The sequence below is a fragment of the Neurospora tetraspora genome (genome assembly GCF_033439725.1).
Source record: "Neurospora tetraspora strain CBS 560.94 chromosome Unknown B0H65scaffold_1, whole genome shotgun sequence".
Classification (NCBI taxonomy): Eukaryota; Fungi; Ascomycota; class Sordariomycetes; order Sordariales; family Sordariaceae; genus Neurospora; species Neurospora tetraspora.
The window spans coordinates 1,465,897-1,491,402 of record NW_026944383.1 but is presented as its reverse complement, the minus strand read 5'-3'; the positions used below and the strand labels follow the sequence as shown (position 1 = coordinate 1,491,402).

Here is a 25,506-nt window from a genome sequence, read left to right as displayed (position 1 = left end):
GCTCAGGGGTACGTGAAAGAAACTGAGCTCAGGACAATGTGAGGAATAGACCAGATGTGTAGCCCTCCTTCGCAGGATCTAGAATAAACACGACTTGATTGGAAGTGAGTGATGACTTCCACAAACGTGTTGCAACACTATCAAGTTGTTTCAAGCGGCAAAACAGAAAACCATGCTCCTTGGGTCTTTCTGTCGCCATCGCAGTTTACAAAGCGCCCTGCCATTCCATATTTCGCTCAGAAAGACGAAGTGTCTTGGAGTGCTACCGCCTGGCCTACCAGGGGCCTATGGAGCCACAGGGCAGTTTCTGGCTTTCCAGTAACAAGACGGGCTTTCCATCACTACCCTCGTTTTCATCGTCTACATGCACTCATACATAACTCTTTCAAAACGCCTTCCAGATGCCAGAACCATTGCCTCCCTTCAAGAACGCCATTGTGTATACCTTATCCGCGCCCACTAATGCAAACCAGCCAGTAAAGGGAAAACAAAAGAAAAGCAAATAATCCAAGAGAACAGGGGATCTCTTCGAACTCCCTGGACCAAAAGGATCGACCGGCGGGTCGGAACACTCACTCATATCGCGCCTGTCTGACAACCTGTGCTCCCCACTCGCGCTCGCGCTCGCGCTCGCGCTCGTGCTCCTGGCGCATCTCCTTCTCGAGTCTCTTGGCTTCCATGCGAAGGTCGTCGGCCAGATCCTGGTGGTATTGAGCAATGGAACGCAACACCTCGGGGGAAACATTTCTGGGCAGATAAGCAAGCATCGGCTTGATGGTATCATGGTCGAAATTGTCGTTGACGTTTGCTTTGAAGGGGGTCGGGCTGGGAGCGTAGTTGTTGTCTCTCATGACCACGGGAGCTTGGCTGAGAGCATAGTCGTTGTTTTCGAAGTGTCCCGAGCTAGGCGCATAGTCGTTGTTCGCATTCTGTCCTTGAGTAGGAGGAGCCGGGGAAGCGTACTTGCTGAAGGCTAGACTTTTTAGCCAGTGTTCTGCAGCCGAACCAAGCGCCGTGCCCAGGCCGTGAATCGGCGGCTTGCTAACTTGAGTTTGACTCGTTATTGTGGGAGGGGTGGCTACAGGTGTAGGTTTAAGGAGAGGCTGTAGAGGCTGTTGGTAATGAGCGGGCAAGGGGATGGGCGCTTCGAGTTGGGTAGCTGTCTTAGTAGCCGCCTCAGTACAGACTTCGATAGTCCTTCTTCGCTTCTCGACGTTCTTTTTGGTGGTAGGTGCCGGTAGGTTGGGCTCCTGGGGGGGGCTCCTGCCGCTTTCGATGCTGACTCGGTAGGATATCGTCACTGTCGGTATCCATCAAAACACGATGCGTACAGCAATTTCCGTAACGCTTATACAGGCAATTTGCACATGCACCATCGCCAACCTCCGGGTGTTGAATACAACCGACGAACGGCCCTGTACTGCTCTTACACAGCTCACATTCTGCAGCAACTATTTTACTATTAATCTATACAAACACGGCATCCAAATTTTGGCGCACTGTCAAGTTTACCGACCCGAGATTTTTGCGGAGAATAATGTCCCTGGCAGGCTGAAGAAAGAGTGTCAGCATTCGAGCATGTAGGAGAAGCTGAGGTGTCCAGAGGCAGTACTTACATATTCCTTTCGCATAATCATCAGGTTCCTCCCGATCTTGCCGTTTCCTTTTTCAAAGTTGGTCAAGGCATCGTGGGCATACTTTGCCGTGATGATCTTGGAGGTGAGGGGCTCAATGACAACTGTAGCGGACGGCATCGCTAGGTAGGTGTTGTACTGCTAAGGGTAGCGAAAAATATTGGCAACTCTACTAAGATAGCGTGCTAACGTCGCTTACTGCACGCACGTAAGGTAGTGATGCCCGACAAGGTTACAGAGGCGCGACTGAACGCAATCTGATGCTGCGGTGATAGTTTTCAAGACCAAGAAGCTGGGTTTTGGCCTGAAAGCTTCAAGTCCAACGCTCGATCTCGAATTTCAAAGACAAAGAAGTGAAATGCGCCCAAGAAAATCAACAGATTGGACTGGGATCAATATGACTGTGGTGGTGACGCAAAGGTGACTCCCGTCGGTGATCGCAATGTGAGGTAACTAAGCGGGGCAGTTGGTTGTAGGGGAGTTAGATGCTGCGAGATAGTACCTTACCAGTTCTGGAATTTGGGTTGTGTAACGTTCGCGCTAGGTGTCAGAGCTGTCGGCTGCATGTGCTCGTCTGAACGTACAGTATCTGCACACAAAAGATGGGGGGAGTTCTGTACCTGACAAGGGTTACCCCAATTGCTGTTGAGACGATAATCCTTGTGTATCATCGCTTACACAATATCCAAATGTTATCACTTCCATAAGCTGAAGCCAGATATTAAAATTTGTGGCGTGTAAAGCAGTCTCGAAAGACGATATTCTTACCCAACTACTGTGTTAGCCAGCAAGCTTGAAGTACAGGGTAGGCGGGGTAAATCAGTCGACTAAACCGAGGTTGGGTCTTGGGGCGGACGAGCTAGACGAGCTAGAGCAAGCTATGCAACATCCCACCTCTTTTTAACCTTTCAACAACATCAATCCAAATCGCAAGATCGGAACGAAGCTACTAGCAGCTAGAAAACAGCTTTCAATGCGATACCTAGCCACTCTCCGAGCTCAGTAACCTCCGAATCCCCGCAAAAACACATCGCCCACCATGGCCACCGGACCAGCAAAGCGAGCCGCCGCTTCAGCGCTCAACAAGGCCACAAAAGCAGCAAAAGCGACCGCCCCGAAGCACTCACCACTGCGACCAGCGCCGACATCGCCAACAGCAGCAGCGAAGCCAACAACAGGAGTAAAAGCTTCAAGCCCTCTATCACAGGCACCTCCGCCTCCGCCAGCGACCGCAACGGCCCCAGTATCATCATCACCACCACCTCTACCAACAAATGACTTGACAAAAGAGGGATCATCCGGGGGAGCACCACCACCACCACCTCCGGGAGGAGAAGGAGGAGCAGGAGGAGGACATCAACAAGGAAAAGGAGGAGGAGAAGAAGCGCCACAACAACAGTCCCGTCCTCCCTTTCCCAAATGGAAGGCCGCCGTCTGGACCTTGGCCTTCACGGCCGTGACTGTGACCGGAACGATTTATGGTGCTGGTCTTAAGACGCAGAAGGAATGGAGTGAGGTATGTTCCCTTTCCCTACCCACAATCCCATCCCACCCCCCGTTCAATCATGACCCAAAAACCCAAGAAGCTAACTAACTCTGGGGGTAAAAAAAAACAGGAAAAACAAAAAGTCCAAGAAGCCACCGCCCAAGACAAAATCGAGATGCTCGTCAACCGCCGCGCCCAGCTGTTCAAAACCAAGATCGAGATCGAGCAGAAGCTGGCTGATGTCAGGGAGCGCATGAGGCTGGAGAAGGAGAAGGAGGAGAAAGAGAAGAGTGGTGCGGTGGCGATGCCGAGGAGGTGATGTGGCCGCCGGCGTTTCGTTTCAGACAACAAACAGACGACAAATAACGGCAGAAGCGAAAGGAAAAGGGGATGTAAGGCTGGCTGGTTGGGTTCATGAGTGGTGGGGGATCATCATTCTCATTGTTTTCGCCTTCCGAAGATCCGGTTTGGGTGGGAAATTTACGTCCGTGTGGAAAGAAAGGGAAAATGGATTGCCGGTATAAGAAAGTGAGAAAACGCAGACGACACGACTGGGACGGCGTGGAGGGATATGACAGATTCTCTTGAATTCGTCGCGTGGGCCATGGCATCTGACGGACGGAGTGGTCTCCCTCATCCATGAACGGACCAGTACTCGGGAAGGAAGGAAGGAAGGGGTGGTCGCAACAGTCTTACCCATGTGGTGGTGATGACCGGGTCATGTCGAGGCACTGGCGTGATATGGCGTCGGTGTCCGCATCACTAAAACCCCGATTCAGAGCTGGATGTTGTGGGGAGTTCGACATCGGTACGACGACAAGGAACAAAATACAGAAGCTCGACTGGGGAAAAACAGCACCGACCCGAGCATAATGCGCAGTGGATAGACATGTTTCCCCTGCAACACCACGCATGGCTTTGTAAGAGCACGGGGGATTCTGAGGTCCGTGTAGACGGGGACGAGGGCAAGTACAGAAATTCCAAGGGACAACAGACCTGAATAGAAATGTTTCATGCCCATGCGGGCCAGAGAATCTCCATCGCATCAAGCCACGATTGAAAACGAACGAGCTCTACGATTTGAAGGGGGCAATGAAGCCAATATCGTATCTCGCGTGTGGACAACAATGCAGTGGATATAGACAAACGAAGAACAACATGTATCATGTTCATGAAGCAATGGCCACAGCCCATACTACCTAGAAACCATTACTGCCAACTCCGCCTCGCTAGCATGAAAACCTAATGCGAAATTGCCTCGCGCCGAATAAGCAAAGGCTACGATATGCCCTACTGGGTTCCGTCGGCACTAGGAAGGGGAATCGCGCGGTAGAGCAAGATCAAAGCCGAGTGTGACTCTCCACCGCCAGCCAGAGCAGTGATCTTTTCCGCCTCCACTTCAGAGACCTTGTCATCATTGAACCACCACCACTTGCCGTCCTCCTCACCGACCTTGCCAGTGACGGGGTCCTTAATCCCTGTCTTCTTGACGTAGGCCGTATAATGTCCACTGTCGGCGCTGGCACCCTGATGGGTGATCACACCGCGAAGCTCATACAATCCAGACTGGTTGGCACCTTCGTCCTTGAGAAGATCTTGGTTGATCAAGGAGTAGAGCTCCTTCTTGGCAGCGAGCACTTCAGCTTCCTTCTCGGCCTCGAACTCGGCGTCTGTCTTGAAGGTCTCCTCTGTGGTCATCTCCACGTCACCGCCAGAAGGCTTCTTCTCGTCTTTCTTCTTGTCCTTGGATGATGATGAGGATCCCTGGGCGTTTTCACCGTCGATAGGGTTCATCTTTCTGCGCTTGCGTGCCCTTTCAATATCGTGCTCCTCCTTGCGCACCTCGCGGACCTTGTCCCTGACAGGAATAAGAGCCTTCCTAAGCTCGTCTGTGCAGAACTCGACCACATCAAGCTCGTGGGGGAATGTGACCTTGCGCATAATCTTGGCCTTCTTCTGAACCTCACGTTTCCAGAAGAAGCGCATGAAGTGCACGGTTAGATACTTGGGTAGCCTGGAGATTTGGGAACGCTTAGTGTACGTCGCTTCCCTATCCAGAACCTCCGACTTCTTCTCGAGCTTCTCCACCAAACCGTTAACAATTCCATCCCTAAGATGATTGGTCTGACCGTCGATATGGCAGTTGAGCTTGAGGAGACGCTCCTTTGAGGTTTTTGATTCCTCTCCGGCTTCCTTGGCGCCAGGTTCGTCGCACTCGAGGACGCTGGTGAGTTCAAGACCCATGTACTTGTCGATGAAGGATGCGTCTCTGGCGGCGTCACCCTCAGAAATCTTGAGCTTTTGCTTGAGTTGGGTTAGGATTTGTGACCAAGCTTCTTCCGCATCCTGCTGGGCATAACCGTGGCCGTCTCTTTCCCTCTCGGCAAACTGGGGGAAGGCGACACGGAGAGCATTCAGAAATGCGAGCGGAGGAATGCCCTCCTGTGTTTTCGACATCATATCGTAGAGGTTTCTGAGCTGCGACGTAGGGTCGAGCATTGATTGTTCGCCCTTGTATGACTTCAGAGCGTCGTTAAGCTCGGGGATGGAGCGGAGAACCTGGAGCGTCGAGTTGAGGTAGCAGGTGTTGCCGAAATTCTGGAGACCAGCCGGAGTCGCTCCCGCTTGTTGTGCCGCTTCGGCCTCGGTCATGTCCTCAACAAACTTGACCTTCTCGGTTGGTCGGACGATTGCGCCTCCACCCTCACCTGGGGTTCCCATCATCATGATCATCTGGCCGGGCTTCAGGCCCACCTTGCTCATATCGGTATCATCTTTGAGTTGACTGCCCTTAAGGAGCACCTTTTGCCGGTCGGGTTCGACGCCAGTCAGGCTGTAAAGCTGGTACTTGAAGACTTCGCCGGTCGCGGAGGTATCGACATCCACGTCGTATTTCTTTCCTTGGTGTTTCACCACCACTAGATAGAGTTAGTCATACAGCCCGAGGGGAAAGCCGCGTGTTTGTGCCGTGAAAGGTCAAAAGGGTAAGAGGCATACCGCTGATTGTCGACATATTTGTGTTGTTGTCCTGACGATCTTGGATGGAGTGTGAAGAAGTTACGGGCTTCCTCGTCGGCGACTTTGGTTTCGATGTATGGGAAGGCAGACAGCTTGGTGATTTGAAAGTTGTCGAAGGCGAAAGAAGACGGGACAGCGCGGGGCTGGCGCAGGGGCGGGATTGCGTAGCTGGCCGTGCCTGGACGAGCTTAGTTTATGCATCTAACGGGAAAAGTGCAACAAGCCACCTTGAGAACATGCTGGGCAACCGTGATGCGGCCCACTCAGATGGTCTGAATCTACCCCACTCTGTCCACATTATCCACCTGGCTGTCTCCACCTATCCACCAAGCCCGTCTCTAGGCTGGAGCTGAGCGCTGGCCTGCCCTGGCGAGCCTGGCCGGGCCAGCAGCCCAGTGGAAGCAGCTACGTACAGGTACCGCACGGGAGCGTCACCTTGCGGCGGGAACCTCAAGACCATACCGGACTGGTCCAGCACCCGACATCCAACCAACATCGGCGACGACGGCGACGAGCTTCACCACCACAACACAACTCCACGACACAGACCACCTGTACAGCACTACTTTTGCTGGTCGGAAGTCATCCAGCAACGGAGGGGAACTGGCCGCGCAGCTAGGAAAAGCACAATGGTGAGCACGCGCATCGACGGCGACTTGACCGCTGCCCCGACTATTCCCAGCCTTGTTGGTCTCTCTGCTCACACACGCTCAACCCATAGTCGCAATCACTACGTCCCTACCTCCAGGCTGTCCGGAGCAGTCTGACGGCCGCCCTCACTCTTTCCAACTTTGCTTCCCAGACCGCCGAACGACACAATGTCCCCGAGGTCGAAGCCCGGACTTCCCCTGAAGTGCTGCTTACACCCCTGACGATTGCGCGCAACGAGAACGAGCGAGTCCTTATCGAGCCCAGCATCAACAGTATACGCATCAGCATCAAGATCAAGCAGGCCGACGAGATCGAGCACATCCTGGTACACAAGTTCACCAGGTTCTTGACACAAAGAGCCGAGTCCTTCTTCATTCTCAGAAGGAAGCCCATCAAGGGCTACGACATCTCCTTCCTGATTACCAACTTCCATACCGAGGAGATGCTCAAGCATAAGCTGGTGGACTTCATCATCCAGTTTATGGAAGAGGTTGACAAGGAGATTTCCGAAATGAAGCTTTTCGTATGTCAACCATCTCCTCTGCCATAAGTTATACAGAACTGACACATTCCTTAGCTAAATGCGCGGGCGCGTTTCGTTGCCGAGTCCTTCTTGACACCAGTAAGCCCTTTTAAAGCAGCCCTCACAATGAGTGGCCATGCTAACAAGCCTCTTCCCAACAGTTCGACTAAGCGAGTATTCTGGACATCATTGGCGTTGCGTTTGCTGTTTCCGGGCCTGTATGGAAGGCTACTCCGGGATTTTCCCAACGTGAAGTCATGTTGGACGCATGTGGATGGCGCTTTTGGGAGGGCAAAGAGGAACACAATGGGATTACGAGCGCACCCAGATGCCATGGCACCAAATAATAACTCTCTACCGATACACCTCCGCGGGTGGAGTTGCCAACTTGTGCATAATCTACACCATCCACGCGGGCACAATTTTCATAATTCATTCTTACTACCACGTATCTTGCTATTCCCTCTCTGGTCTACACCTGGAAGTGCCGATCGACCTTCTTGGCCAATTTGCCTGACACTCAGCTCTTATTCTGCTTTGGGTGGAAGACAGTTGTCGATTGCCCTGCGCTGGAATGCGTGAAAGCAACCGCATTGCGGACATAACTTTGCATGATAACATGCGTCTACACTGTCCAAACACTCGTCCATGGCACGCAAAGGAGATAGACAATCAACCGGCTCAAGCTGCTGCGTGGACAGTCAAGTTCACCGTTACTCAACGACTTCCGGAAGACACACCGGTAGGGAGCGCGTGAGGAGTCTTGGACCTCTGATATCAAGCTACTAGTACTTCTGGCTGCTGACTGACCAAGGCCTCTTGTTGAATGGGAGATTCTTGTTGATGAATGAAACTTGGCTCACCCAATTTTCATCTGATGGAAACAGGCGGTATTGTGGTAACGTATGGCGCCCTTGGACAAACCACAACTGGACAGAAGTTGACTGATGAACCAGATTGTAATAGGAATCAACCTAGTTCCAGCCTAGTGTCAGCTACCCGTTTCAAACTTCAACGTGACTTGTATTGGCAGGCAAGACAATAGGCAGACACATGTCACTCCCCCTTCGCAAAGGCTCACCTTATTCAATCGTTTGGAATCTTTGGGCGGCATCCCCGGTCATTTTTCTTACTTGCACCCAACACCCGCAGCAGGTCCTTCGTCGATGACCTTTGAGCTTGCTGAACAACGAGACTCACTGACCGTTGTTTTTACTTACTGTCACTAACGAGCCTCGGGGGATCTTGGTTCTGCCACTGGAGGTGAAGGTAAGACCGCTTCAGATTCCGTTAGATTCCCAGGTTTCCAGTCAAATCTTGGTATCTATCCTCAACACCTTGACCCCCAGGGTCTTCGTCTGAACTCCTGGTTACGGGCGAATTTGTCGGCCAAACCTCCCCTCTAACACACGCAGCTGGCAGGCACTGGTAGGTTTGCGCAAGGCTTTCGCGTTCAGCCTTTCCTTACCCAACTTTCCTCATCCACTCTTTTCCCCCTCCACCAACCTGAACGGTCACAATAAATATTCCTCAGCAAAGACACTCGACGCAGTACTGGAACTTGTACTTGTCCTCTTCCGACCGATTACCTTACGCTGGATATTGGACCCTACAAGTTCGTTTGCTTATATCGTCCATGCGATTTCGCCAGGTATTCCACCCTCTTGCATACCTTGATCGACCCCGCACACCGAAACCGAACACAGTCGATCAGCCAACTTTCTACCATCGCTACCACGGTCCATCACCTGCGGTAAAAGATATTCAGGAGACTTGCTGTCGTCTCCTGTGCGCCTAGAGGTACCGCCACTGGTATGTGCAACCGTTAACCTCCATATCAGATTCGCTTCAGATGTTCCTCATATCCCCTCCTCCTTTCCGACCGCTAACCAACTGTCCTGCCACATAGGTCTTAGCGACACGGCCACGTGAAGTTCACCATGGCGGACGTCAAACACATGACGCCCAAACCTTCGGGCATGGCCCGGAACGCCGTCTCCAAGATGCTTGAAAAGGGCCGCCACAATATGGTGAACTCGTCGATCCAGTCTGTCGATTCCGAGGATCACGAGGGCCATGGTGGCGTGTCACTGTTGGATGACGACTCGCAAGAGGATTTCCCCGTCCAGCCTATCCAGTCTCCGCAAGCTGTTATGGCTCAAGATATTGACGCTACCCCCAAGGCCAGCGTTGCGCAAGGGAAGAATGGGAATGCTCCCAACACGAATTTTGCTAAAGAATTCCGCAGAAAGGATACGAAGGTATGGTTCCAAGGGAGACATTTTGGTGTATTTTGGTCTGATCGGTTTCACTAACTTCCATCACAAAGCGTACTGGTACTTTCGAACAAAATGGCAGCAATGGAAACAACAGAGGCAAACAGAACGGGTTCACCAATGGCCACACCCAAGGTCGTCAACAAGGAACTCCTGCTACCACTGGAGCTGCCTCTTTTGTCCACCAAGCTCCGATGGCCTACGCGGTTCAGTATCCCCAAGCAGCGCAACCCTTTCAACCAGTTCAACCTAGCCCGGCCCTGGGCAATGGCATACCACCTAATCCAACAAACGATGCAATGGCGGGAGGTCAACCTGTTTGGGCGTCATCAAACAACCACAACATCAATAAACAGCAGGCAGGTATCGCTTACCAGCACATGGGTATTGCTCAAGTCCAGTCTGGCCAGGGCTTCGTGCCCAACGGGCCTGGCGGCCACCCCGGTGTTAGTTCACCCGTTGGTCAGGCTGGATACCCGGTTGAATATGCGCCCATGGGCCACCCTTATCCTCAACATCAAATGGCCCCAATCGCCGATTCCAATGGTCTGACACCCTTTCTCCATAGTTCATGCATTCCAACTAATGGGTCTAACGGTCTTCCAGCCTTCGCTCAGTCGCCTCATGCCCAGCCCGTCGCGGGTGTCACCCAGTTGGCTCCTGGCCAGTTCTACTACGCCTATGGTCCGACGTTTGGAGGTCCAGGCTCCAATGTGCAGCCCCAGGGCGGCCAGCAGACCGGCGATGCTCCCAGGAACGAAGACAACCATACCGCAAATGACCCGCAGACCGACCTCGGCCAGTCTCAGGCTACAAAGACCCCTTTGCACACGAACAAGACTTCCGTCACGAACCCTTACAATCAAACCGAGCCACGTAACTTCGCCCCCCGCGCAGATTCACTTCCTATCCAACCCCCGCCTCCTTTCATGATTGGCACTGCTCATGCCCCTAACACCAACGGCACTCAAGCTGGTGTCGTCGCCGGCTCCGGGATTGATCCGTTCTCTCCGGCGGGCAACGATGAGCGGGCTATTGTCAGAATCCCTAACCACCATTCAGGGTATGAGACCCCGAACGAGAACTATGCGGTCATGCCACATATGCCCATTTCTGGCCCTCCCCCTCCAGAAGTGCGAGCTGCACGCTCAACGCAGCTGAACAGGCTCACCGACGGCCCGTCTGGTCTCCCTACCGCGGGGGTAGCCTTGCATCCTGACAACTTCCCTTTCATCGAGAGTTGCTCCCAAGCTTCGGCTTCGGATGCTGGAGTTGTCAAGATAAAAAACGTAAGTTCGCACCTACTATCTGTGACGAGACTAATTCTAATCGAGTGTTTCCACCCAGATTCCTTACATGACCACTCACCAAGAGATCAAGGCCTTCCTTGGTCGTAACTCCAAAATCCTGAACGACGCTCAGGAGCCTGTTCATGTCATTATGGAGCGTATCTCTGGCAAGACGCAAGAAGCCTACGTTGAGTTCTTCCATCAAGAGGATGCTATCAGAGCTGTCCAGCGCTTCAACCAAGCTGTGCAGAGAGGTCGTCCTCCTCGTATTGCTGATCGCCCTGTTGATGTGGAACTGTCGGGCCAGGCCAGTATGATGAAGGACCTCTTTCCTTTGGCGGCCGGAGTTGTTTGGAGGGGCGCCGAGCCTGAAATTCAACGTCCAGTTGAGGGCAAGCCCTGGAACACTTTCAAGGGCTTTGTCACGACCGAGGAGATGGCTATGCTGGTCAAGCTTGTTGAGATGCCTCAGCGCGTGAGTTACTCACCTCCCACGTTCCTTCGGGTGACAAACAGTACCGACTGACAATGCGTGCACAGGCTCAATACCTCAAGCACTGCCCCCAGCGCCCTTATGAGTGCATGATCTCCACCATCAGAAAGCTGCCTTGGCAAAAGTCAGATTGCATCACGATTCACCAACGCTGGGCCGTATACAATGCCACGATTCGTCTCATCGAGCTGCTTCACAACACCATCCAGCGCAACGACCGCGATAGTCACATCGCCCTCGACCAACGTCTCCTCAAGCGTCTGGTCAACACAGCCATGCTATGCCCTGGCTTCAGCGTCCTTCAAAAGGACAACATCGCCTTCACCGCTGGCATGGACGAGATGAAGCAGCGCGAGTTCAACCAACCCAGGTTCCCCGATCTCTGGACCCACCAGCTGTCGATTTGCCCAAAGCCTGGAGTCCCGCTCGATGTTCTCGAGTGGTACATTGCCATCATCCGCGAGGAGACCACCCGCTTTGTCCACCTCAAGCCTGTCAGCGAGAGGACCGACATTCTCAGCAAGGCCGCCAAGATGGACAGCAACGGCTACTTTGGCTTCCTCTGGCATGAGATCGGCTTCGCTGCTGGCGATGAGTACGATAACATGACTCTGAAGCAAGCCATGGAGAAGGAGATGAGAGCCATTGAAGAGAGCATCAAGCGTGCGCTCTATTATGGCTATCAGCCCAGTGCCAATGGCAGGCTCATGCAGTTGACGGCTGCTTAGGCTTCCGTGGTGGCGCTAAAGAGACAATGACGAGGAGTATTGTCGGTATTCTCCTATGACTGGGGGGTTTGGAACCACGGCCGTTGTTGAGGATTTGTGGGATCCATAATCTAGCTCGGCGGTATCATCATCGATCATTGTTTCTCATCTTCCTTCCAGCGGCATGCGTTGCTAAAGGGGATCGCAGTATTATCGGCATTATCATCATCAGTCCACCACTACCAGGTACTCATATCATGACGGAAGCTTAGCGGAATATCGGACATTCTCGAAGGAAATATGCTAGCAAGCCTGTGGGGTTTCCATACTTCTTCATCTGTACTGGGATCACCGGCTTGCCTGTTATCGGTCTTTTTCCCATTTGGTTTCCTTCCACGAGCATTAAGATACCCAACATCGCGATGGCGATATGCGCGTCATTTGCTTTTTATTCTTATTTTATCAGCGACCTTCATTTACGATTTGGTAGTCTCCTCTATCACTTCTGCTTTTCATCATCACTGAACGAACAACATTTGCAGCTGGACATTCACTGCGAGTTTAGAGAACAGGATTGTTGGTGGTCGGGTCGGCTTAGAGAGTTGTTTGTATTTTAGAAATTAGATATCAAATGAATGGTAGTGCATCCCACAATGTGTTCCTGTGCCTGTGAGCCGGCAATAGTCATGCCGTGATTGTGAACTGTTGAGTGAACGTAACAGTGTACAGAGCAAGCCCTGGATAAAATCAAAACAAACCCCTTTTTACCCCTGCTGTTTTCTGATTGCCTGATAAGGGAACTGGGTGGGCCTGCCGGTTGGGATGATGACGACAACCCGCTGATCCCGGGCACTGGTTCAGGGCCGGATTTTAACCGCACAGGGATGTGGAACTAGGGAATGGCACGAAGGCGGCAGGCGCATTGACTGGCAAAAAAAGTCGGGCGAACCATTCTTATCGCTGATAACGATTTTGCCGTTGCGGTCCCTCAATTTCCCCAGAAAAGTCCTGACCCGCGACTGCAAACCACACACCCGGACACCACCCGCACCCTCTCCTACAGCCAAAGTGGTACCTTTACGGCCAAAGTCGAGTTTGAACACCACTCCTGGATCACGGCGTCTTCAATTGCTGCGCAAAAACTTCAGACAAACGCACACAAGCGCCCATCATCCCGCTCTCTGATCGCCAGACTTGTTCTGGCTGATCACTGAACCCATCCACAGAGGAGAGAACGTCGACAAAAGGATCTACTTCACAATGGAGTCACTGCCGGCCACCAGGAGGGTATCCGATCCCTCCGACCAGCACTCCAAGAGCGACCACATCCCGCTCGTCGTATCCCGCGAAACGGGCGACATAGTACCAGAGTCACACCAAGCCGATCCGCTAGTACGGCCAGACAAGACCGAGGCAACACCCTTTGCAAAATCATGGGCGCACTTTGTTGCAGGAGGGTAAGCAAGAACCACTCCTTCACGCACTTGCGCCCCGTCAGCCAAGAAGAGCTCTGAGCTTAACACTCGCGCGCACATAACAGAATCGGTGGTATGACAGCCGCAGCCTTAACCGCCCCATTAGACGTTCTCAAGACCCGACTCCAGTCCGACTTCTACCAAGCACAACTCCGAGCCTCGCGACAATCGCACGCAGGAGTGCCCCTCAACCCGGTTCGCGCCGCCTGGTACCACTTTAGCGAGACCGGCCAGATCCTGTCGTCTGTCTACCGGCAAGAAGGCCCCCGCGCCCTGTTCAAGGGTCTCGGCCCCAACCTCGTCGGCGTCGTGCCCGCGCGCTCCATCAACTTCTTCACCTACGGCAACGGCAAGCGGCTGATCGCCAAGTACTTCAACAACGGACAGGAAGGCACATGGGTGCACCTCAGCGCGGGCGTGCTGGCGGGCATCGTGACCAGCACGGCGACGAACCCGATATGGATGGTCAAGACGCGGCTGCAGCTCGACAAGAACGTGGCGGCCGAGAGCGGAGGCGTGACGAGGCGGCAGTACCAGAACAGCTACGACTGCATCCGGCAGATCCTGCGGAACGAAGGGCTCCGGGGCCTGTACAAGGGCATGAGCGCGAGCTACCTGGGCGTGGCCGAGTCGACGCTGCAGTGGGTGCTGTACGAGCGCATGAAGACGGCGCTGGCGCTGCGGGAGGAGAAGATTGTGCAGAGCGGGCGCCAGAAGACGTGGTGGGACCACGCGGTCAACTGGACGGGTAATGCGGGCGCTGCGGGCGGCGCGAAGCTTGTCGCGGCCATCCTCACATACCCTCATGAGGTCGCCCGCACCCGTCTACGACAGGCGCCCATGGACCACGGCAAGCCCAAATACACGGGCCTGATCCAGTGCTTCAAGCTCGTCTTCAAGGAGGAGGGCATGGCCGGTCTGTACGGTGGTATGACGCCGCACATGCTCCGGACGGTGCCCAGCGCCGCCATCATGTTTGGCATGTACGAAGCCATCCTGAGGCTCCTTCATACCCCGTCATGAAGAACCGAACGATGATGCGAAAATCACGACGATTCAATCCCGGATTTGTGACGGCCGGACGGATGTTAACGAACCAAGAGGAACGGGGAGACAGACAGACAGACTCGGCCCCTCTATACTTGTCCTCCGACGTTCGCAAGGAGAACGAAAACGAGGTTGTCATATCAACACCTCAGATGTCAGCCAGCTATGTACGAATATTTTACCTTTCACGATGACGTCTAAAAAAAAAGCGTAGGCGTTACAAGCAACCCCCTTCTTCTCTGCCTGCTTCCCGCTTGTGCCCGGCAATCGACACATCAACAACCGGATCCTAATATCAACCCCCACTCTTCAAAAATTTCCCATCATTTCTTGTCTTCTTGTGGACACAACCACAACCACAACCACAACCGAACAAACAGCAGCGGCCAGGATCAGCGGGAGAGAAACAGGCAGAAGAAGAACCAAATATCAGTGTACGATAGTGTTAGAAGAACGACCAGGGCTGGCTGGGAGGGATTTTCGTTCCATCGGTCGGTCGGCTTGGTCGGTTGAGGATCGAGCAAGCAGAATTGGAGGGACAGTGCTATCAAAGAGCCTGAGGCTGGCTAGGTTACCATACTTAACCAAAGGCCTTGGTGCGGGTACCTAGCTGGTGGGAAGATTAAGGAACAGCGAAAAATTACTAGGGATTATAGGGATTAGAAGAATCAAAGTCAATTGCAGATATCTTGATCAGCATCTTCATTACCGTGGTTGTGATATGTAGGCAAAATAACCCAAGATATTCATTCTCGACGGCTAACATCATATCATCACAGCCATCCTCCTTGATGTCGCTAACCTTTTAACACATGTACACTTTGAGAATCATTCAAGGGAGGTAGCTTTTTGCCTGCTCTCCTCCATCCGATCTTTTCACTCATAAATACGGACAAGCCATCCTCTTTCACTTCCCTGCAAGCAAACTGCGGTAAACTTTCAACCCCATAATAATCACGACTCCTCATCACCATCACCCACCACCAGCTTACACAAAGCCTGCGTCTCAGCCCAACCCCGCGGAGGACGTTTGCGCAGTTTCCTCGGCGTTCGCACAGTCGTCGATTGTAGCTGTCTGTTTTGCGACTGGTGGTCCCGTTGCGATTGTTGCGGCGGCGATGACGATGATGAGGTTGTGTAATTACTAGTATTGGTATTGTGGAGGACAACAACGCTATGGTTATTACTGGCTAACGAAGAAGAAAAAGCAGAAGACAAGGTTGATGTGGACGTGGACGATGATAACGACGAAGGGGCGCTGCCAAAGCGCGGACGCGGAGTTGTTACTCCCCAGCTTTCGCGGAAGAGGAGTCACCATGCGTTACGGTCCCAGTTGGGGTCTGGTTTCCATGGGAAAAAGGTGGGAGATATCGTTGTTAGCCAAGTTCACGATCGATCGGTCTGGAGAAGAAGAGACACAGACGGGAGGAAGGCAGGAGGAGGAAGGAAAGAAAACATGGAACTCACCCTGCACAAAAGCAGCCAGCACCTTACTCCCCGTTTGCAAGAGCGGGTGTCCAACGACGATCTTGAGGAACTTCTCCAAACCCGCCCTGCGGCCCTCGATCACGTCGTCGCTGAACCGGTTGGTAAACACCTTGCCGGGAAGCGGGGGAATCGTCACGCGGGCGCTCTCCCGCTCCAGGATGTCGCGAAAGTACTCAAAGTCCGAGTAGCGGCGGCGCACCGTCGACTGCCGCAGCTTGAAGGCGGGGATGTTGGTGCGACATACGATCTCGTAGTCGGTATACATGTGGCGGCCGATACCGTGGGTTCGGGGGTTGCGGACCTATTCGAGGGTGAACACGTCAGTTGGGCCCTGTCTGGTGTATTTATACTGGTGGCCATTGTCGAGGATGGAAGTCCGACCAAGTGTAGCCGGGCCGTCCATGTGATAGAGCGAGCCGACCGATGGGGTGAGACTAGAACTAACCTCAATCTCCAAAAAGTTCTCGGGCGGTCCGTAGATCTCATCGAACGACTGTTGTCGCGTGTCCGGTAGGGACTGCATGATGGGCCGGTGCAGACGGGCAGCAGCAGCCGCTGCCGCCTTTGCTTTATCCGACTGAGAGCCCGTTGGGCTGACCGGGCTGGTGGGCGATGTTGGTGAGGTGGGAGAGGTCGCGCGCGCACCCGGGGCGGCGGACCCGAAGTTGCTGGAGGACGCCGTTTTCGCGGTTTTGGAAGGACGTCGGTTTTGTGGTTATTTTCGAACGCAGAGAGCTGGTTTCCCGGTTAAGATGGCGGGAATCAGCTCGAATCTCCTTGCTGTAGTCGGCGCTGGAGGTGTTGCTTTGTTGCTTTGTCAGAAGAGGACTTGGGTGACAGATGGATGAAGGAGCAAGGTGGCTTGGGCGCAATGGATGTGGTCGTCGTACGTCGATGAAGGTGGAAGAACTTACATGATACAACTTGGAGAGACCAGATTCGAAGGTGGGGGGTTGTCGATTGACGTTGGAGGGAAACGAGGTTACGAGGGGAAGCTACACCTGGAAATACGAGCTCACGAAGCCGTAACCACGACGCTATGAGGGGGAGCCCAGGCTAAAATGGGGACCCATGCCAAAGGTGGGGATGGGTTACCGTAAAATACGTTACACGTTACAATACCCATGCACCAGGTCGAGCCTCACTTGCTGTATCTAGTAACGTCGAGAATGCCTGCTTCATATCAACCATTAGTATCACGAAGAGATGGGGATTGAACAAAGCTAGATGATATATCATTATGTCCATACAGGCGCCGGCTGAGCCATTTTGACCAAGTGGTTATTTATAGGACCCCTGACTCTACGTATGTAAAGCATGCAAGCATCAGCCCGTATCGCATTCGCGAACTCTCCTCCCAGACATCTCTATAATCTACTGATTGTGTCATACTCACATGTCTGAGAGATCCATCAGGCATACTCTTCGTTCTCCCCTCGTTGTATGGCTCTGGAGTCGCCTGACAAGCTGTATAAAGTGCGACAAGGTTTGCATGAGCTTTCCAAAACGAAGGAGTATAGGTCGGCGAAACAATGATTTCCTCACCTGCGGTCCCGATCTCAAAAGAAAATGTAGTTCGTACCCTAAGCCCTGCATGTAAGGGCGGATATCTGGGTGTTGGCCCGCTAGGAAACGCCCATCTTCTCATCCAGCAGAAATTTCTCGGCACGCCTTGGCTTGAAGACGTGCTCAAGTGGCTTCAACCGTCAAACGCTCGACGAGACGATCAAGGGAACGTTCGATCTGTAAGACCCCTCACTTCTTGTCGGCAAACTTTTGATGGATGGCCTTGATCTGTTCGTCGAGGTTGAAGGTCTGCAACTGGTTGATATGTGCCTGGCTCCTGCCATCGGGATTTCCGTCGTAGCTGTGCATAGCCACCTTCTTCCTTCGAGCTTGCTCTTCCTCGGATATGGGCTGACCAGTTACTGCATCGAAAACATCGGTACGTGCGCTAGCCAGACGCTTGAGGTTGTTGGCAACGTCCACAGTTGAGAGGTTAGTTGTAGCAAATCTCGCGTCCGCCTTGGCTTTCTGTTCCTTCCACCGTGGATCAAGGAGTTCAACTAATCAGGGTGTCAGTACATCATTTCATGCGCAGGGATAGGGACATGACGGCTTGCTTACTTCTCATATGCTCATCCAGTTCGTTAAGGGGAATTTGCTGTTTGCAGTTAGGGCACAAAGCCATTTGTGAACCGAACTTGTTGGCCGCGCGCTGCGCTGCACGAGGAACATAGTTATCCTTGATCTTCATCGGCGCCAGTCCACCGGTTGGCTGCACCCGTGCCCTAGCCTCTTGTTCCGCCCGCGCTCTCTGGGCCGCTTCCTCCTCTTCTGGTCTTGAATGGCTCCCAACAGGTAGAGCGGTGCCGTATGCCTGCGGGGCATTGGGAGTATTCGGAGATTGGTATTGCTGTTGCTGGGCTGGTTGAGAAGGTGCCGCTTGGACTCCGTATTGTTGCGGGGGGTAAGCGTTATAGTTGGTGTCCTCGAAGGGGAAGGCCTCTTCGATCCGGAAGTTGGAGCTGATCGACATTTTGTTCTTCTCTTCTAGAGAAGCATACTGGAGGTCGTTGAGCGTCGTGGGAGGGGGCAAGTTAGCCTGGTCGTCTGATTCCGAAAAGACAATGGTCTCAACGACGACGAAGTCATTCCAATCGATACGAGCGAACTCGATCTTCTTCTTTTCCTCCTCCTCCTCTTTCTTGGCCTTTTCAGCCTCCTGCCAGATCGCATACTCTGCCCTTTGTTTCGCACGCGCCAGCACGTGGTACTTGTCGTCAACGTTCCGCTTGAGTTCGGCGATGCGTTCTTGTTGTGCCTGCTTGCCTTGTCCGTTGACACCGCCTTCGCGCAGGAGAATGGAGTACTGATCGACCATGCTCTGGAAGAAGTTGTGGAAGGTGTGGTTGGGTATCAGGAACTGGAACTGCGGGTTGCTGGCCTCACGCTGGGAGAGCTGTGTCATGAATGGGCGACCATTCTTTGCGACGAACATGGCGGTTAGTCGCACAATTTCCAAGTCTTTCTGGCTCATACGAGGCATACGGGCTGAGAACTGGAAGTCGGGCGGCTTGGGAGGGCCCTTTGGCTCTTCCTTGGCTGGAGCTACGGCAGCCTCGCCGACGCGACCAGCGGCAACGGCGGTGCCGCGTCCGGCCTTGATTTCTGATTTTCGCCATTCGTAGTACGCGTTGTACGGATCGCTCGAGGTCATCAAGAAGCTGAATTTCGGGTTCTTGCCATGGTTTTCGCGAATGCGCTGTTCGAGTCCGAGTCCACCACGCATAACATATCCGGCCGTTTTCTCGATCGCCTCGCGAATCTCGCCCGGTGGCGGGATGATAACTCCAGGCGGCGGCTTGATATTGTCAAGTGAAGCCGCCGTTGCGGAAGAGTCGCCATTCGTAGTCGCGGCCATTGTGTCGTATAGATGGCCGATAATTCGGGAGAAGGCGATGTGACAGTCGGTGTCGACTTTTGGATGATGATGTTTTTCCAAAGAAAAGATGGCTTTGCACCTTGTAGGGCGGTTTGACCAACTGTAATATGATTGGCCCGTGCGCGTCAATACCCACCCCGATTAAGTCCTGGCCTAGGCCGCCCAGCGCCGGTCAGAGCCTTACTGTACAATTGTACTTGCTACGTCTTGGTCGCGCTAGCCCGGTGTTTGTGTTGTACATGTCACTGATTGAAGAGTGAATCTTCAATGTTTTCTACCCACCAGATATGTTTAAACTTCCCGCCATCACGCTTCGTCTATGATGAGGTTAGGGTTAATGGTATACACGGCAGGCCAACCGCCGCTCACATGCGTCGGCGTAGGAGTATAAAAAGAAAAAGAAGCGCGGAACCGACCGTCAGACTGCAGTTCAAATTGGATCCAAGTGTTGGACCTGTTGGTGAGCTGTCAATGCCAATGGCGCCCAGAAACTGGGGGAGCTCGGCCTAAACGGCTGGCCAATGGCTTCGCTTGGTGGAGCTCAAATGAACTTCGACGCACGACGGGGGAGGGGTGCCAAGGCCCGGGACAGGGGCTGATATTGAGGCCACTTAAGCTCCATCACTGACCCTGCCACTTCCACTTCTCTTCAGGCCACTGCAGTGTCCACCTCAGCTTCAGGCAGAGCCACGAGATTCCACGGGTCCATTTGCGAGCGTCACTTGTTCACTTGTTCACTTTAGACCACATCCTGGGTTTGTGCCCCTTTCATAAGCTACCCTTTTTTTCCTCTTCCTCCACTTCCCTTCTCCAGCTTCTCACTGCATCAACAAAGGTCCAAGGCCAGGACGGATTTCATCAGGCCCGGGTCGTTTTGCACTCGTCTTCCCTTTCCTCTTTTCCATTCCTATTCTCTTGACTACCATTACTTACTCGTTCTTCCCCACGCCCAGTTTCCGATCGGCCCCGGAAAGTTCCCATTCCGTCTCGTCGGAACTACCCTGCATGACACGGGCAGCCCTTGTCCTAATGACAGTTTAACCTTCTTCGACTCTCGTTAATCTTTATTTTACGATCCCACCCACCGAAACCTTCTACAAGTTCCATCTCGATCCGAATCCGACTGCCGTCCTCTCGATAGTTGCGTCAACATGGCTCGCTCCGGCAAGAAATCGCCGGCGCCGCCGCCGGCATACGCCCCGGCCTATGCCCCGGCCTATGCCCCGCCGCCCGCCTACGAAGCCGTGCCGACCTCCGCGGCCGTTTCCAAGAACAAGAACAACAAGAACAAGTCCGCCAAGGTCAAGGACGACTACTCGTCCGAGGGTGTCCAGGACAATGATCCGTTCTTGCTTCCCGGGTCCGACTTCACGCTCCTCACTATCATCACGATTTTGTCTGCCATTGTTCGCCTATTCCGCATTTACCAGCCTGACAGTGTCGTGTTTGACGAAGTCCAGTATGTAGCCACCCTATGGGAGGATATTGTTGCTCGCTTGGCAGAATACTGATTAGATGTCTGCAACAGCTTCGGCGGCTTCGCTTCCAAGTACATCAAGGGCAAGTTCTTCATGGACGTCCACCCGCCCCTCGCCAAGCTCATGATTACCCTCTTCGGCTGGCTCGCTGGGTTCGACGGCAGCTTTGACTTCAAGGAGATTGGAAAGGACTACATTGAGCCCGGCGTTCCTTATGTCGCCATGCGCATGTTCCCAGCTATCTGCGGTATCCTTTTGGCTCCTACCATGTTCCTCACACTCAAGGCAGCTGGATGCCGTAGCACCACTGCCTTCCTGGGGGCTGGTCTTATCATCTTCGGTACGTCTGATAGAACGAAGAGCAATCGGACAGGCTACATGACTAACAAACCGGTTCTTTACAGAGAACGGCCTTCTTACCCAGGCCCGGCTTATCTTGCTTGACTCGCCCCTGATGATTGGAACCGCCCTTACTGCCCTCGGCTTCACTGCATTCACCAACCAACAAGAGCTGGGACCTGCCAAGGCCTTCACACCAAGCTGGTGGTTCTGGCTGGTCATCACCGGTCTTGGCTTGGGAATCACCGCTAGCATCAAGTGGGTTGGTTTGTTCACCATTGCGTGGGTTGGTAGCTTGACTTTGATTCAGCTCTGGGTTGTGCTTGGCGATTACAAGCATGTTTCCCCTCGCGCGTTCACCAAGCACTTCATGGCCCGCGCTTTCTGCCTCATTGTCATCCCTCTTACTTTCTACATGGCCATGTTCGGAATCCACTTCTTGTGCCTTACCAACCCTGGCGACGGTGACGGCTTCATGAGCTCCGAGTTCCAGTCGACTCTGAACTCGAAGGCCATGCAAGATGTCCCGGCCGACGTTCTTATGGGTAGCCGTGTGACCATCAGGCACGTCAACACCCAGGGAGGCTATCTTCATTCGCACCCCTTGATGTACCCCACTGGCTCAAAGCAGCAGCAGATTACTCTCTATCCCCACAAGGATGACAACAACGTCTGGCTCCTTGAAAACCAGACTCAGCCTCTCGGTATCGATGGTCAGCCCATCAACGGAACTAGCGCGTGGGACAATCTCCCCGAAACCCCCTATATCAAGGATGGCATGATTCTCCGTCTCTATCATCTGCCTACCCACCGTCGTCTCCATTCTCATGACGTTCGTCCTCCCGTTACTGAGGCTGACTGGCAGAACGAGGTGTCGGCTTATGGCTATGAGGGCTTCGATGGAGATGCCAACGACTTTTTCCGTGTTGAGATTGTCAAGAAGGAGTCTAAGAGGGGCGTTTCTCAGGAACGTCTTCGTACCATTGACACCAAGTTCAAGCTGGTGCACATCATGACGGGCTGTGTTCTTTTCTCCCACAAGGTTAAACTTCCTGATTGGGCCTCGGAGCAACAAGAAGTCACATGCGCCAAGGGCGGTTCGCTCCCCAACAGTCTTTGGTACATCGAGTCCAATGACCATCCGCAGCTCGGAGCTGACGCCGAAAAGGTCAACTATCGCAACCCTGGCTTCTTCGGCAAGTTCTGGGAGCTTCAGAAGGTCATGTGGAAGACAAACGCCGGCCTTGTTGAGTCTCATGCCTGGGATTCTCGCCCCGAGGCTTGGCCTATCCTCCGCCGCGGTATCAACTTTTGGGGCAGGCAACACCGCCAGGTTTACTTGATGGGTAACCCCATCATCTGGTGGAGCGCTACTGCCGCTGTTGTTATCTATGTCCTTTTCAAGGGCATCGCTATTCTCCGCTGGCAGCGCAGCTGCAACGATTACGCTAATCCCATCTTCAAGCGATTCGATTATGAGGTTGGAACCTCTGTTCTTGGATGGGCGCTCCATTATTTCCCCTTCTACCTCATGCAGCGTCAGCTCTTCCTGCATCATTACTTCCCGGCCTTGTACTTCGCCATTATTGCCTTCTGCCAAGTCTTCGACTTCGTGACAGCCAGGATCTCTCTCGTCAAGGACAAGGTTATTTTCAACAGACTCGGCGCCGTTTTGTTCCTTGCCTTGTCGATGGTCGTCTTCTGGCTGTTCTCTCCTCTGGCCTACGGTAACCCGTGGACCAAGGCTGAATGCAAGAGGGTCAAGCTTTTCAGCACTTGGGATTTCGACTGCAATACCTTCCTGGATAGCGTAAGTTCTATATTCCATCAAACCATACCCCCAAGACATATGCCCGACAGAGGGTAAAGAAATGATAGCCGGAGCCACTGGGTGTCTCATCCCTTGGGCAGGCGAAGGCACGATGGATAGCCTCAACTTTCAGTAAGGCTTCGGGCAGGAAGCGACAACTTACCACACTCCAAAGATTTGGCTGAAACAGCAACGACATACCCTTGGATACTAACACACCTCGCTTGATGATTAGTACGACAATTACTACGGCATTACCCCCACCAGCCAGAAGCCTTCCCAGACCCCAGTTCAGGGCACGCCTGCGAGGCCTGCTGTGGCTAACGCGCCTCCTCAGGCTCAGAAGCCTATTGCGAACCAGGAGCAACAAGCCGCCAAGCAGGAGCCTAGTGCCAACCCGGTGGGCCAGCGCATCCTCTCTCGGGAGGAGAAGGTTGAGTATCGCGATCAGGATGGCAACCTTCTCAACGCGGAGCAAGTCGAAGCGCTCAAGGGCAAGGTCGAGTTCAAGACCCAGTATGAGACGAGAACACGCGTCATCGATGCAAATGGCAACGAAATTCAGCTTGGTGGAAGCGGCACGCCTAAGGTTGTTTCGGCCCCCAAAGCTTCTCAGCCCGTTGCGCCCCCGCATCCGGATGTTCAGGGTACGTAAATCTACCGCCGTATGCTGAAACCTTGGGTGTCAAAGTACTAACGTCAATACTTCAGGCGTTGAGCAGGAGACTCCCAATGTTCCTGCTGCCGAGGAGGTCGTTCCCGAAGCCAAGAAGAGCGTCGACGGTGAGAAGGAAGCCGAAGAGAAGATTGCTAAGCCGGCCAGCGAGAGCAATGAAGCCACCGCGTCGCAGGACATCGAGCAGAGCGAGGACGTCAAGGCCGCCCAGGAGAAAATCCAGACGATGCTTGAGCGCATTCAGAAGGTGGCCGGCAATGTCGATAACCTGAAGAACAACGTCGCGGAGAAGGCTGGCGACAAGGTCGAGCAGGTCGAGGAGAAGGCCGAGCAGGTTGTAGAGAAGGTGCAGGAGGTCGCTGAACCAGCCAAGGAAAAGGCTGAGGAGAAGGCCGAGCAGGTTGTAGAGAAGGTACAGGAGGTCGCTGAACCAGCCAAGGAAAAGGCTGAGGAGGCTGCCGAGGAGGTCGCCGAGAAGGTTGAGGAGGCGACTAAGCAACCAAAGGAGAAGATTGAGAGTGTGGTTGACAACGTTAAGGAGAAGGCTGCGGAAAAGGCTGAGCAGGTTCAGGAGACGGTCGCCGAGAAGGCTGAACAGGTTCAGGAGAAGGCTCAAGAAGCTGGAGAGAAGGCCCAAGAGGTGGTCTTGGAGAAGGCCGACCAGGTCGAGAAGAAGGCCGAGGAGGTTGGAGAGAAGGCCCGAGAGAAGACCGAGGCGAAGGACGAGCTCTAGATCATTGCGGTGACTACTTGAAGCCATACGCATTTCTCAGATCCCATCTTTTCAACCATATCAAATCTATGTACAACATACATCAGGGAAACTCAATCTTCTGTAATGAAGGACCAAAACAAAGGCATAGAGATGGTTGGTTTAGCCAGATAGAGAGGTGGGAGTGAGGCAAGGGGCGAAAAAAAAAAGAGAGATCTAGAAAAACGGATGTGGGAGTAATGGGTAGCTCTATGGTTCACCTCCCTCCACACACGCACGCACATATAGCTTGACTTGCTACTAATTTCCTTACTGTCAATCAACGATGTACATCTACTCAGTTCACAATTTTGTCTCATTAAAATATTTATCGGTTTAACTCTGTTCCAGGTAGATGCCCCAACGGCCCAACCCAAGCTTAAACAGTATAACATTAAGGTCTGGTCAGGTCCGGCCGGTCGGACCTTTATCAGTCGCACAAAGTCGATCCCGGACAGGCGGGCTTACCTCCGGAGTCGGACTCGGACTCGGAGTTTGATGTCCAAACCCTCAGCCGCTTTGTTCGGAACGCCTCCGAACGCTTTGGCCCTTCTGTGTCTGAGAGTCTGAGACAACGTCCCTGGAATCCGGATGGGCGCCATGTGTAATCTCCGGTACTCGGGTCACGTAGAAACAAAAGGGAGTTGGCTGTCTTCGGTTTTACTACTCCCTGAGACAATGGGGTTATCCGTGGGTACCTCTATGAAGTTGAGGCAGCTCCCTACTGGGAGGGAAGTGGAGGTCTAGCGAACTATCCGGGAACGGTATTTTGACATAGTTGGAGTTTGGTGAAGTGGACTTGTAAAGCCTTTGAAAAGTTCTGATGCTTAAATGTATAACGTTCTACCTTCGAGGTATTATGTAGGTAGTTGGTTGACCATCATTGATTGTCCGAACATTTGGAAATGCGGACGTTTCGC

General features: G+C 53.3%; 7 protein-coding genes across 7 annotated transcripts; 4 read left to right on the top strand and 3 right to left on the bottom strand.

The window, feature by feature from the left end:
- Positions 1–385: 385 nt before the first annotated feature.
- B0H65DRAFT_554145 (uncharacterized protein) lies at positions 386–1,381 on the bottom strand (the record flags this gene model as incomplete). The annotated part of the gene is made up of 3 exons (XM_062829999.1): positions 1,215–1,381; positions 597–1,078; positions 386–445 (listed from the first exon to the last, which is right to left on the bottom strand). The coding sequence occupies exons 1-3, from the start codon at positions 1,312–1,314 to the stop codon at positions 386–388; spliced, it is 642 nt and encodes a 213-aa protein (XP_062685870.1). The 5' UTR covers positions 1,315–1,381.
- Positions 1,382–2,285: 904 nt separating this feature from the next.
- On the top strand, positions 2,286–3,626 carry B0H65DRAFT_14892 (uncharacterized protein). The gene is made up of 2 exons (XM_062821051.1): positions 2,286–3,150; positions 3,251–3,626. Exons 1-2 carry the CDS (start codon positions 2,674–2,676, stop codon positions 3,437–3,439), a joined length of 666 nt encoding a protein of 221 aa, XP_062685869.1. The 5' UTR covers positions 2,286–2,673; the 3' UTR covers positions 3,440–3,626.
- Positions 3,627–4,410: 784 nt separating this feature from the next.
- Positions 4,411–7,748, bottom strand: B0H65DRAFT_437838 (uncharacterized protein; the record flags this gene model as incomplete). The annotated part of the gene is made up of 4 exons (XM_062825337.1): positions 4,411–6,038; positions 6,182–6,281; positions 6,881–7,330; positions 7,671–7,748. 4 exons carry the CDS (start codon positions 7,746–7,748, stop codon positions 4,411–4,413), a joined length of 2,256 nt encoding a protein of 751 aa, XP_062685868.1.
- A 1,504-nt stretch (positions 7,749–9,252) lies between these two features.
- On the top strand, positions 9,253–12,098 carry B0H65DRAFT_414525 (uncharacterized protein; the record flags this gene model as incomplete). The annotated part of the gene is made up of 4 exons (XM_062823920.1): positions 9,253–9,573; positions 9,642–10,877; positions 10,936–11,352; positions 11,418–12,098. 4 exons carry the CDS (start codon positions 9,253–9,255, stop codon positions 12,096–12,098), a joined length of 2,655 nt encoding a protein of 884 aa, XP_062685867.1.
- A 1,239-nt stretch (positions 12,099–13,337) lies between these two features.
- Positions 13,338–14,575, top strand: B0H65DRAFT_415701 (mitochondrial carrier protein RIM2; the record flags this gene model as incomplete). The annotated part of the gene is made up of 2 exons (XM_062824000.1): positions 13,338–13,534; positions 13,618–14,575. The coding sequence occupies 2 exons, from the start codon at positions 13,338–13,340 to the stop codon at positions 14,573–14,575; spliced, it is 1,155 nt and encodes a 384-aa protein (XP_062685866.1).
- A 1,335-nt stretch (positions 14,576–15,910) lies between these two features.
- On the bottom strand, positions 15,911–19,511 carry B0H65DRAFT_416711 (Pre-mRNA splicing factor PRP21 like protein-domain-containing protein; the record flags this gene model as incomplete). The annotated part of the gene is made up of 5 exons (XM_062824050.1): positions 15,911–15,939; positions 16,067–16,388; positions 16,533–16,755; positions 17,847–18,153; positions 18,215–19,511. The coding sequence occupies 5 exons, from the start codon at positions 19,509–19,511 to the stop codon at positions 15,911–15,913; spliced, it is 2,178 nt and encodes a 725-aa protein (XP_062685865.1).
- Positions 19,512–20,567: 1,056 nt separating this feature from the next.
- Positions 20,568–24,614, top strand: B0H65DRAFT_14679 (Dolichyl-phosphate-mannose-protein mannosyltransferase-domain-containing protein). Its single transcript, XM_062821018.1, has 5 exons — positions 20,568–20,991; positions 21,061–21,350; positions 21,415–23,159; positions 23,395–23,806; positions 23,871–24,614. Exons 1-5 carry the CDS (start codon positions 20,684–20,686, stop codon positions 24,566–24,568), a joined length of 3,453 nt encoding a protein of 1,150 aa, XP_062685864.1. The 5' UTR covers positions 20,568–20,683; the 3' UTR covers positions 24,569–24,614.
- The last annotated feature ends 892 nt before the right edge of the window (positions 24,615–25,506 follow it).